Here is a 12,735-nt window from a genome sequence, read left to right on the forward strand (position 1 = left end):
TTTCCCCTAGCAATATTGGGCATTGTCAAACTTAAAATTTTGTTAATTTGATAAGTGAAACCTGGCATTTTATTTTAATTTGGAATTTTCAAATCAAGGACAAGTATTGGCTTTCACCTGTTTATTAGCCAGTTGTATTCATCTCTTTTAGCTTCCTATTGATGTCCTTTGTTCATATTTCTGTTGGCTCATTCATTGATCTGTTCATCTGTTGGACCTTTCATTCGCTTTCCTTGTTAGCATGGTCCTTTGACCATCTTTTGACCATTTAGTGGCTGTACCATAGAGTGAATGAGGAAAGGGAGGGGTAAGGGCTTCCCTCAGGATAGTGTTAACCAAAGACGTGATGGAAGGAGGTTTGGAACTACGTAATACTGTAGTACTGAAATATTCTGGGCAAGCAAGGATTCCCAGCTTTTCAGTGAGAAAGAGGTACTTGTTTGTGGCTGGAATGATTCTTTAGGTAGTCCTGGCCTTGCTGAGCTCCAGAAGGTCATAGAGATGCAGAAAGTCTGAGGTGCATCAGGTCCAATTTCTCCACACCCCCCAACCACCACCACCACTGTCTTGGCAGGGGTGAGGAGGAAGATTCTGCTTAAGATATCATATGTCCACATGGTTCCCTCTCTTTCTGACAATTTAGGTCTTCCCAAATCCTTCTTATTTAACCCTTTGTTGCCATTAAATCTGTAACATAGACTTACATAACATGACTTGAGGACATTCAGCTAGCCTGTATGTTCTCATCAGTGGGTAGGGGCACGCTTGCTGGTATAAGTATAAGCTTAGTACGTAGTTCAGTAGGCTGCACCTGTGTACCCACACACACACACCCTCACCTTTCCTTTCAGGAAGGAGTCAAGTCTGGTTAATTCACTCATTGTCATGTTTGCAGCTTCCTTTTGACCTCCTCTCATGAATCTATGTCCTTTGGTTTCCCCATGTAATTACACTTGCATCCCCCTCAGTTTCTTCGTTCCTCGATATTCAACAAAACTTTATTCTCCCAAGCCGTGAGACATTTTGGGGGTGAGAAGTAGGGGAGAGGAAAGTAAAACATAGAGTTAAGGTGATGGGCTAGATGGCAGGGACCTGAGTCTTAATGGGATGGCCACAGGTTGGGGCCGCAACTTTATACAAAATAATCCAATAATTTTTGTCTTTGTGAGGTCAGGACCAATTTTTCCCAGTTGCTTGAGGCTTGGTACTGAATCAGGGATCTTTGTTAAATTAGAATATCCGGCCTCTTCTGCCTTTTGAAAGTTGTTGAAACTTGACAGTCTTTTTATGAGTTGGTAACAGGAGGGGAAATTGAGACCTTTGGGTGTTTGGTTGGATTCCATTACTCTTACAAGAGTAATAAAGAGGCCCATTTGGCCGTCTTGCAAGCTTTTGACTCTTGCCTTTCAGGCGTAGTGTTTATACGATCCTCGGGGCACAAATAGCTATGTTGTTATCTCTAAAACAGTTTTTCAAAATTTGGGGGTATCTAACCATTAAAATGCTATTTGGTTATTTTACTAGTAAGCGAAAATTCTTAGAAAATTCTGTGCTGACCAGAACATTAATGAAAGTTCTGTTTCAGGGTGAGCCCAGCAAGAAGGCATGTCTTTAAAAGCAATGCCTTGCTCTTACTTCTCATAATCTGGACAAGTGCTTACTGTAGTCTTCATCATCATAATCATCTTGGTGAATCAGATTGAATGATGGACCCAGATCCTTACTTTCACAAGAAGAACTTTAAAAAATACAAATTCCCAGACGTACTTTGTTAGTCTCTGTGTATTTCTTAGTCTCTGTGTCTTCAGTGTATTTTAGACACGTTCCACGTGTGGTTATAAATGTACAGTGAATTATAAGATCCACTGGTCTCTAGAAATGTGAGCATTTTTGTTACCTGTTTTTGTTCAGTATACTCCAAGACCAATTTAAAACTTCATTTTCATTATACCGTTCCCTGTTCTAGAACCTTCCTACAGTGATACTAATGCCCTCTGCATCAGATCCCACCATCTCTGCCTACTTTTTAAGGCCCCTTAACCTGGCCCGATCTGACCCTTCCATTTCTCTGTTTTGAAACATTGGCCTTTTAGTTTTCAGACATGCCTCTCTTTACCTGCCTCCTTTGCAAAGGTCAACATTGTTGACCTCTGTGTCTTTGTTCCCGTTCCTCCCTCCACCAGGAATGACTACTGCCTTATGTATTTCTAAATTGTACATAACCTTCTTAAACCAACGTAAACCCCTACTCTTCCATATTGCCACCACCATTTTTTGAACTGGAAGGAATCTTGTAAGTTCTATAAAAAATTAAAAATCAAAACCTATAGAGATTAAGGCAATTAAGATTGCCCAAATTCATGTAGCTAGTTAGAGATAGAACTAGAATTAAAACCTAAGCTTCCAGACTTTCTTCATGTACTCTTTGCATAGCACTACTTTGCCCATACTGCCCTCTTTCTTTTCTGAGTATCAATCCTTTTTTTTTTTTTTCTTGTTGGTTCTCTTCTGGGAGTTAGCAGATCTGGGTTCTAACATACACCTATAGCTGTATGAAACATACCCTCATGGAGTATCTTTACTTCATCACCTGGGAGACTTTCATATTATTATGTGTGCTCCTGGTTTTTCTCCAAATACCCTTAAACTCCTTAACAGCAAGGAGTAGGACTCCATCATATGTGCATCTCTTCCCCGTTGTTCTCTGGGTGTGATTCCCAATGAGGAGCGTCAAAATCACTTGGCTGCTTGTTGGAAGTGTACATTCTTGAACCCACCCCAGACTCACTAAATCTGCCCAGCTTGGAGTGGAGCCAGCAATCTGTGTTTTAACAAGCCCTCCAGGAGACTCTGATGCGTGCTGAAGTCTGAGAACCCCTTTTAGTTTACATTGCTTTATGAAACCTTGCTACCTAACTGATCATCCCATTGTTTATTCAGTAGTCCTTGAGCAACCCCTAAGTGAATGGCACATTAGTGAGACTCCTTTTGGTACTAGTAGCCTAGCCAGCAGTGTATAGAGATGCTGCTGCTGTTGCTGCTAAGTCACTTCAGTTGTGTCCGACTCTGTGTGACCCCATAGACAGCAGCCCACCAGGCTCCCCTGTCCCTGGGATTCTCCAGGCAAGAACACCGAAGTGGGTTGCCATTTCCTTATCCAGTGCATGAAAGTGAAAAGTGAACGTGAAGTCACTCAGTCGTGTCTGACTCTTGGCGACCCCACGGACTGCAGCCTACCAGACTCCTCCATCCATGGGATTTTCCAGGCAAGAGTATGGATTTTTTTCGTTGGCTAAATGGAACCTTACTAATTTGTGCTGCTAATGAGGATAAAACCCATTTCATAGGATTGCATTAAAAGGTTTAACAAGTAAGCAGATAACTGTAGTGTGAGAGACCTGCACCCTAGTTCAGTTTTTAATGGGGAATACAAACTTAGTAGGATATTGTGTACTATGGAAAATAATACCAAATAATACCACTTTTTTCTTTTTTAAAGAAACAAAATTAAGGTTCCTTTTTGTTTCCCAATGAAATCATTGCTTCAAAAACAGTTGCAATATTCAGCATTGAGCTCATGAGTTGAGAATTGGCTGCAGTATACTATATGTACAACTGGTTGATGCTAAGTCCTTGGCCTCTTATGACCAGGAGTTGGGATTTTTGTAGGTCACAGATTGCTTTGATGATTGTACAGGGCTGGAGCCATGTCTGAACCTGCCCCAGGTACCAGAGGTGAGCTGCAGAAATAATTTGCAGCTTTTGGCTGCAGGTGGTAGCATAATTGTCTTGTACTTTCCAAAAAAGCAGCAGCTCCCCAAAAGGTGAAGTTTAATTTTATTCAGGGCTGGCGTGTGCCGAGTACAAACCTATGCTCGACTCTGTAATTACTCTGACAGCTGAAAGATTTAGAATCACCAGGCTCCTGGATGGAGGAGAGCCCCAGAAGCTCCAGCTCCCATTGGGTAACTTTGCAAAATCCAAGAGAAGATACCTGGTAAATGAATTCTCCCTCCTCCAGATTTTGACTAAATGTCCTTGTAATTTGGCAGTTTGGTATTTTGCAGGCTTGGAGACTGTCATCGCTGAGTGAGATTTAAACAGAAATAAAACTTCCTTGTTGACTTTTGTCTTTGGCTAAACATGAAAGATTAGTCTCCTTTTTTCCCATAAAGCCCACGGTTTCACTCAGCGTAGGAGATATCAGGCAGGTTAGAGAGGCAGAGTAATTTTGCCAAGATCACATGGCTAGGAACTAATGTGTAGAACTTAGATTCTAACCTGGATATTTCTGATCCCGGTCATCTGAAAAATGTGTAGCACCTACTATGTGTTCAGTTCAGTTCAGTCTCTCAGTCATGTCCAACTCTTTGGAACCCCATGGACTGCAGCACACCAGGCCTTCCTGTCCATGACCAACTCCTGGAGTTTACTCCGACTCATGTCCATTGATTCGGTGATGCCATCCAACCATCTCATCCTCTGTCGTCCCCTTCTCCTCCCACGTTCAGTCTTTCCCAGCATCAAGGTCTTTTCCAATAAGTCAGTTCTTTGCATCAGGTGGCCAAAGTATTGGAGTTTCAGCTTCAGCATCAGTCCTTCCGATGAAGAGTCTTCTCCAACACGACAGTTCAAAAGCATCAATTCTTTGGTGCTCAGCTTTCTTTATAGTCCAACTTTCATATCCATACATGACTACTGGAAAAACCATAGCCTTGACTAGACAGACCTTTGTTGACAAAGTAGTGTCTCTGCTTTTTAATATGCTGTCTAGGTTGGTCATAACTTTCCTTCCCAGGAGTAAGTGTCTTTTAATTTCCTGGCTGCAGTCACCATCTGCAGTGATTTTGGAGCCCAGAAAAATAAAGTCTCTCACAGTTTCCACTGTTTCCCCATCTATTTGCCATGAAGTGATGGGACCAGATGCTATGATCTTAGTTTTCTGAATGTTGAGTTTTAAGCTAACTTTTCACTTTCCTCTTTCAATTTCATCAAGAGGCTCCTTAGTGCTTGACTTCTTGCCATAACGGTGGTGTCATCTGCATATCTGAGGTTATTAATACCTCCATATTGTGTTAGGTACTTCCATATTGGGCTTCCCTGTTGGCTCAGTGATAAAGAATCTGCCTGCCAATGCAGGAGACCTGCATTCAATCCCTGGGTTGGGAAGACTCCCTGGATTAGGAAATGGCAACCCACTCTAGTATTCTTGCCTGGGAAATCCCATGGACAGAGGAGCCTGGCAGGCTATAATCGATGGGGCTGCAAAAGAGTCAGACACAACTTAGTGACTAAACAACAGCAACTTCCATATTATTTAATTCTAATAGTAACCCTCCAGAGAAGATGTTATTTTATTATCTCCATTTTACAGATAAAGAAACTTGAGACCAGGAATATTACTTCAGTCATAGATGACCATTCTTAATTTATGGTGCCATCAATATCTCAGTAATTTTTTTATAAGGTCCTATACCAAAAAGGACCTAATAGTCCCATTTAAGGTAGGTAGATTAGATGCTTGGATTAAAATATATTTTTTATTTCATTCTTAAATACCACAGCTACTTACCGATAGATGTGTGTTCATTTTGAGTACTGCATGACTTCTAAAACCTTGGAATCAGATCGAACACCACCATCTTTGTTTCTTCTCAACGTTGATTTTCACACAGCTCTTTTATCATAGTAACCACCCAAAGCCAGCCTGTGAAAGAAAGGATGTCATCAAAAGAAAACAGTACCTGGAGCTAATGGTTAATGCATTCACTATTCCACAGATGTCAGATGTCACTGTGCTTTTCGTGGAAATACTGTGAATCCTTGGAATCCCCTGTGGATTCAATATGGTGTCCCATGATGCATGGTTTGGGAACTGCAGACTTTGGGTTACATACATAGTGCATGCTTATGAGTGAAATCTAGGTGTGTCTGATCCTAGATTTATGTCCTTTTTTTTTTTAATATACATGTATTACTTGATAAAATTAATTTTAATTCAGTGTAATCTTTTAAATGATGTATTGGATCAGGTTCATGCAAATTCACCTGTTTGCTGTCATGTTTAATTTTTTGTCTTACATTTAGCAAGTGTCTAATAAATAACTTGTTGGGAAAAGAGGGAAACCTTCCCCCCAACCTTGGAGACAGAATTTTATACAATCAAGTAAAAGTCAAGAGTCATTGGAACCACAGAAAGGCTATTGCTCCAGGGGCCTGATATCTTTTGGCTTCTTTCAGTTGAGTGTATCCTGTTTGAACCAAGAACCTTGACCCTTTAAAAGCTGCATATAAGTTGGTATGGCTTAAATCATTTCAACTAGCAGTAAATATATAAATCCATTGCTCAGTCATGTCTGATTCATTGTAAACCCATGGACTTCAGTGCACCAGGCTTCCCTGTCCACCGTGAACTCCCAGAGCTTGCTCAAACTCGTGTCCGTTGAGTCAGTGATGCCATCCAACCATCTCATCCTCTGTCATCCCCTTTTCCTTCTGCCTTCAATCTTTCCCAGCATCAGGGTCTTTTCCAATGAGTCAGTTCTTTGCATCAGGTGGCCAGAGTACTGGAACTTCAGCTTCAGCCTCAGTCATTTCACTGAATATTCAGGACTGATTTCCTTGAGGATTGACTGGTTGGATCTCCTTGCAGTCCAAGGGACTCTCAAGAGTCTTCTCCACCACCACAGTTCAAAAGCATCAATTCTTCCGTGCTCAGCTTTCTTTATTGTCCATCTCTCACATCCATACGTGACTGCTGGAAAAACCATAGCTTTGACTCGACAGACTTTTGTCTGCAAACTAGCAGTATTCATAACTTAAATAATTTGAGTGATTTTATTAGCAGATTCTTCATTCTGATAGAGATACCGCTTAGCTTTTCACTTTTGTGTTTTGATTTGTATAAAACTGTTTTCTTAAAGTGGAAAATACTACAGTTTGCATTTAAACACTGGCTGTTGTACTGAATTTCCTGAAACAAGACCTTAAGCTTGCCCAGGGAGCATACCTTGCAGTCAGCACACGTAAGACCTTGTATTTACAGATCTTTTAACCTGAGATGGGTCATACCTAGTCAGCCTCCTGAAGCCCTGTAGGGTGCACTTAGGCTTGATGAGGAAGACGTGCAGAGAGAACTGAAAAGATGCTGGGTATTGCTTCATTAGGGGCCAGTCTTCCTTCTTAAGTCCAAAATCAATGTCCAAACAGAACTGTGAATGGTGCTAAGGGGATGGCGGTATTAGCTTTAAGATAAACACCTCCCCTGTCCTTTTCAGGTACAGTAATTATTTCTCAGTTCAAAAACCTGGATAGGTAGCAGGGTTGCTGCTGATTAACAGCTGTTATTGTGCCTGCATTTTGAGGATCGAGGGTCCAGTAAATAAAAACACATCGATGAGGCTCACGCTCCTCTCTGTGTCCCTTTATCCACGGGGTGTCGTTAATGGTGAGGCGCTCGAGGCTCGCTGCAGGAGCGACGATGTGGGTGACCGTGAAAGATGGGCTCTGCAGTGCGTGTGTCCCCTCTGTGACTCCAAGTAGCAGAGCATGCAGCAGGGAAAGAATTGTGGGTAGGAATTTGGGTGTTAAAATATTCACACATTTCTGCATATTTAATGTGGTTTCCTTTTTAAATAGTAGGCAGATTATGGCCCACAAGCAGATAGGTTTATGATTTCAAATTAAATTTTAAGCATTAAAAAAAATTAAAAATCCAAAAAGGAACTACTTTGTTACAAAGACATTCAGCTAATCTAAATAAGAACTGGCTTTCTTTTCAGCTTCTCTGATCATCTGTCCATAGGCTAATTTACAGCCTAATTTTATGACCGTCACTCATGACTGAAGCTTCATGATAGATTTTAGTCTTAAAAACTTTCATTCATCTACTTTGCATTTGAGTACATATTATGTGCTCGACCATAGTCCCTAGACTCACAATGGGAAATCTGGAACAGCTTCACAGAGGAGGTAACATTTGTATCTGGGCGTTAGAAGTGTGAGGACCGCTGTGTACATAATGCTGTTTATGGTTTTACTCCGTTGTACTTGAGTCTGGTCTTTTGAGAGCAGAGACAGACTTTTTTTACCCATAACCTACCTTTTCCTGTTCTCACTTCTCCATCTCTCCAACTCAGATCCTAATACTTGTGGAAAAAATTGTTGGGGAAAGAAACAAGGGCCCTTAACATATTTCTCCTTTCTCCTGTTTTCCCACAGGCAAAGATGCCTTTCGATGCCAACAAACTGTATTGTAGTGAAGTGCTGGCCATATTGCTCCAGGACAACGATGGTGAGGCTCCCTCTCGGTATTGACATTCTGTTAGGATAGGAGCCAGGCTTGTTTCAGATCATGACAGCAAGCTCTCTTGCCTTTGGCATCCCCTTGCTCTCCCTCTCGCTCTCTGTGCAGCTTTTGTACTCTGTCAAGCTGTATTGATTTTGTTTGCTGATGTATCAGTGTTAGACGGCTGTAAAATCTGACAGTTAGCTTCATTTTTTTTTTTCTTCTTCTATTTTTTCCCCCTTTTAGAAAACAGGGAATTGCTTGGGGAGCTGGATGGAATCGATGTGCTTCTTCAGCAGTTATCCGTGAGTAATTCTTACGCTTCCTGTCTGCCATGAAGATACATGGCTTGTATCTTTAAATGGGAGGTGGAGCTGGAGACTGGGAAGGAATCAGCCATGTGATGCAAGCCATATGGGGTGTGCTGGCAGGCTTCAGGTCACACTGGAGGCACATGGTTTGCCTCCTTTCTTAGTTCATTTGCTCTTTATGACCAGATAGCACCATGTATCTGGTATGGACTTCCTCAGTCTTCTGACGTTTGTCAGTCCCAAAGACGTGTGCTCCCCTTAAGTATATATTTTTGAGCCAAGAATGCCACATTATTTTCAGTTGACCCACTCTCAAGATTATTCACTTTCTTTGCTGTCAGTTTACCACTAAATTAAGAGTCTGTTCGTTTAGGATCCAGCTAAGCTTCACGTGTACAAGTTCCAGTGCAACAGGATAGAGGTCAGAGAGGAGGATAGGGGGAGGATGTGGCACTGGAGGCTGGAAAAAGAAATTAGAAATTGCCATTTGCTCAGCGTAAGAAATGTAAATCCCGTCGAAATGTTCTGCTGGCATTCTGAAAATACTGTTAAGATTTTTTTTTCCTAACCAGTCTCATCTGTGCTATTCCAAAACCAAGACTGAAAATAGATCATTTGGATAAAATCTGTAGAGTGTTGGGAGTGTCTGAGATGTCAGTTTGCATACAGCTTCCATCCTGGTGCCAGCAGCCTGAGTGGATTGGCCTTCACCCCAAAAAATAGAGCTTTGAAATGTGAATCTCTTCCCAGTTCTGGGAAAGTGCTTAGTCCTGTTCCTATAAGATTGATCATTTTGTAGTAGACTGTATGGGTATGCATACACTGTTAAGAGCTTTTCCTCTTAACATGCCATGTATTTCTGGCAAAGATAAAAACTGCTTGAAGCCATTCCCACGACTTATGAGCCACAAATGGTCTATAAGGCAGTTCATTAGCCCTGGTGGTTAGGAAACTGTTCCTTATTTTGGGCCAGGATTTGCCCTTCAGAACTGTGGTTTGTTTTAGAAGGGGAAGAAACGTGTTGTGGTCGGGTGGGCCAAGTGGAGAGCTTTGGGGCGGGGGTACCTGGTAAAGTTGTTTCTCGATCTGGGTGATGGTTTCAGGGGTGTTCACCTTACTCATTTAGCTGTATATGTCCTTTATAGAGTTTTCTGTCAGTGAATATGTTTCATAATAAAAAGGTTTTGTTGGCTTTTGTTAAATCTGCCTCCTTGGAACTATGAATCACTCCTGAACCTAATGGTCAGTTGAGTGGTTTTCTGTTGTTACTGTTGTTGTGGGGTTTTTTGGTTTGTTTTTTGTTTTTGCATGATAGCCATTTATTTAATACCTGTGAATCAGAAAGCCCAGTTTCTCTCCAATGGAAACAGATGAGAATTTTGTTTGATAGGGCTCTGCTTCTTCCGTTGTAGGGTTATTGGAGTAGACAGGCTTCGGAAATTGTTGCATGCTGGTTGATGAAAAGACCTTCTCTTATGATTCTGTGCCTTCTGATATTTTTGCTTGACAGGTGTTTAAAAGACACAATCCTAGCACGGCTGAGGAGCAGGAGATGATGGAAAATCTGTTTGATTCCCTCTGTTCCTGCCTGATGCTGAGTTCTAATCGTGAGCGCTTCCTGAAAGGCGAGGGTCTTCAGCTGATGAATCTCATGCTAAGGTATGCTTCTCATCTCCAGTCATGTCCTAGCTGTCCATCTCTTTTTGTCCAACTCCTCACTGCTAGCCTGGATTCAAGAACATGTAGCTAGCTGTGGTCTTTTATTCCATTGAGTTTCCTAGATATATAAAACAGTAGTCTTCAGGTGAGTGTATGGTCTTTTCTGAAGTTAGTTTGGATGAATACGGAGTATATTTTGGTCTATTTGTACCCTATTATGTCATTTGGTAATAGGAACACTCCATTGAAGGGAAATTTTGTTGTTGTCATTCCTTCTCAGAGTGTGTTGGTTTGGGAAAATCTAGTCATTAATTTCTAAACATGTCCTATGTTAATTTCTAAACTTAGCCCAACTTTCTTTTTATCTTATGTAGACCTATCTGTGCCATATGTTTGTCCATATTTTTACTATTGACAAAAATCTGGTGGCTCAGATGGTAAAGAATCTGCCCACAATGCAGGAGGACCAGGTTCGATCCCTGGGTCAGGAAGATCCCCTGGAGAAGGAGATGACAACCCACTCCAGTATTCTTGCCTGGGGAATTTCATGGACAAAGGAGCCTGGCAGGCTACAGTCCATGGGATAGCAGAGTCAGACATGACTGAGTGACTAACATACTTTACTATTGACAGCAGAATGTAATTCTATTTTTCATTTATACATACTTTTCATTATATATTATTTTCAGTAATGAGTTGTACCTTGCCATGTGGCTAGCATAGGAGATACGAAAATGTGCAAGACTATTCTAGAACTTTTCTTCATAATTCCTTCCTTGTATATCTAGGTCTAATTTAAAGCTCAAACAGTAAACAATATGCCTGCAGTGCGAGAGACCTTGGTTTGATCCCTGGGTCAGTAAGATCCCCTGGAGAAGGGAATGGCAACCCACTCCAATATTCTTGCCTGGAGAATTCCATGGAAGAGGAGCCTAGCAGGCTCCAGTCCATGGGGTTGCAAAGAGTCGGACATGACTGAGTGACTGTCACTTTCACTTCACTGTCATATCTTATTTGTGCATTCACTTCTTAAAATACTTAAAGTAGGTTTCATATTAGTGTAATTCACATAATCTGGAAGTAAATGGGAGATAGCTTGTAACTAATAACTCTTGAGAAATCTGGCTTGGAAGTGGATTAGAGATATAGGGTGAAGGGGTAACCAGAGTGGGGTGTTTAGTTGACAATGGTCAGTTTTTTAAACTGAGAGATATAAGAGCATGTTTGATTGGTTGGAGGACTGAGCATTTTGGGATTCTTTATGAAACTGAGTCCAAGTCTGCTGTTTTGAAACATATCTGGATAGATTGAAAATTTCAGTGAAAAAAATTTTTAATAAATTTGATACATATCTATAAAATATAACTTAGAATATAGACATACAAAACTGTTAAAGCACTGATAAGGTAATGTGTGAAGTGCTTGGCTTGTACAGAAATTGTACATTTTTAACAGCTTTTTAGGCCTACCACACTTGTAATTTTCTGTACTGTTTTATTTTTTTAACTTAACATGCTGTTTCCCATGTTGTGACATAATCTTCATGACAGTTTTCAATAATTGAATAATGGTGACTCTAAGGGAATATAACTTACTTGGTCCTTCTTTGATATGGATATTGTAGTCATTTCCAATGTTTTGTTGTTATAAAAAATTCTCCAGTGACAGATTCTACAAATTTTTGTGCTTAAAGCTATTTTTGTACTTAAGATCATCAGGGTATGTGTTTCAAAAACATCTTCTTTTTAAAGGCTTGTGTAGGCCCAGGGGCACAGTAGACCTCTTGGTTTGTCCAGTGTGTACCAGGCCTTGGATTGATTGAAAAATCTTCCTTGGTGGAATTATTTTTAAAAATTTATTTTAAAGTACAGAGAAGGGCATTGTAGTTATTCAGAGGCCTTTAGTGTTCAACTGATTTTTGCTGGCTTTACTCTCTTGAGTCTTCTGTTTGTTTATCTCCTTTACCCTTCTAATTGCCTGTCCTTTTGTTGAAATGACCCACCTTCTCTCAAGCACATAACATATAAAGAAGATGCATTTGGCTTCCTGGGCCTTTTAACCTTAAAACTATATTCTATAGGGACTTTCTTCTAAGCTTCTTAAAGGTCTGAACCACCAATGTCTTTGGATGTTTGAGTGCAAATATGAGGTGATGTATTCCTGTAGCATATGGCTTGGAAATGTGCAGCAGTGGGGAGCTGAATAAATAACCAGAAGTATGGATTATTCAAGCAGAAATGCTGAGGTTCTAGGAGCCTAATTTAAAAAGGAACTCTAAAAGATGTAGAAATAGCACCTTTCTAGGATCTCCTAACTTTTCATTTTTGAATGCTGAAGTTATTATTATATTAATTCTTTTACATTAATTAGCTATATCAGCAGATTCAGCGTTTCTTTTTTTTTCTTTCCCATGCTCTTTGTTCTGTGTGATTTTTTTCCTTCAGACTCCCAAATGAGAAGTTTAATTGGGAGGGAGTT

At 40.6% G+C, this 12,735-nt stretch overlaps 1 protein-coding gene across 1 annotated transcript in view; it reads left to right on the top strand.

Annotated features, from left to right (window-relative positions):
* The window catches only part of CTNNBL1 (catenin beta like 1), a 161,081-nt gene that overhangs the window by 69,094 nt on the left and 79,252 nt on the right, over positions 1–12,735 (top strand). Inside the window, exons 8-10 of the mRNA XM_068987209.1 lie at positions 8,221–8,293; positions 8,534–8,592; positions 10,109–10,257. Of these exons, the coding sequence (XP_068843310.1) occupies positions 8,221–8,293; positions 8,534–8,592; positions 10,109–10,257 (281 nt within the window). The remainder of the gene's footprint in view (positions 1–8,220; positions 8,294–8,533; positions 8,593–10,108; positions 10,258–12,735) is intronic.

The sequence above is a fragment of the Capricornis sumatraensis genome, chromosome 15 (assembly GCF_032405125.1).
Source record: "Capricornis sumatraensis isolate serow.1 chromosome 15, serow.2, whole genome shotgun sequence".
NCBI classification, from domain to species: domain Eukaryota; kingdom Metazoa; phylum Chordata; class Mammalia; order Artiodactyla; family Bovidae; genus Capricornis; species Capricornis sumatraensis.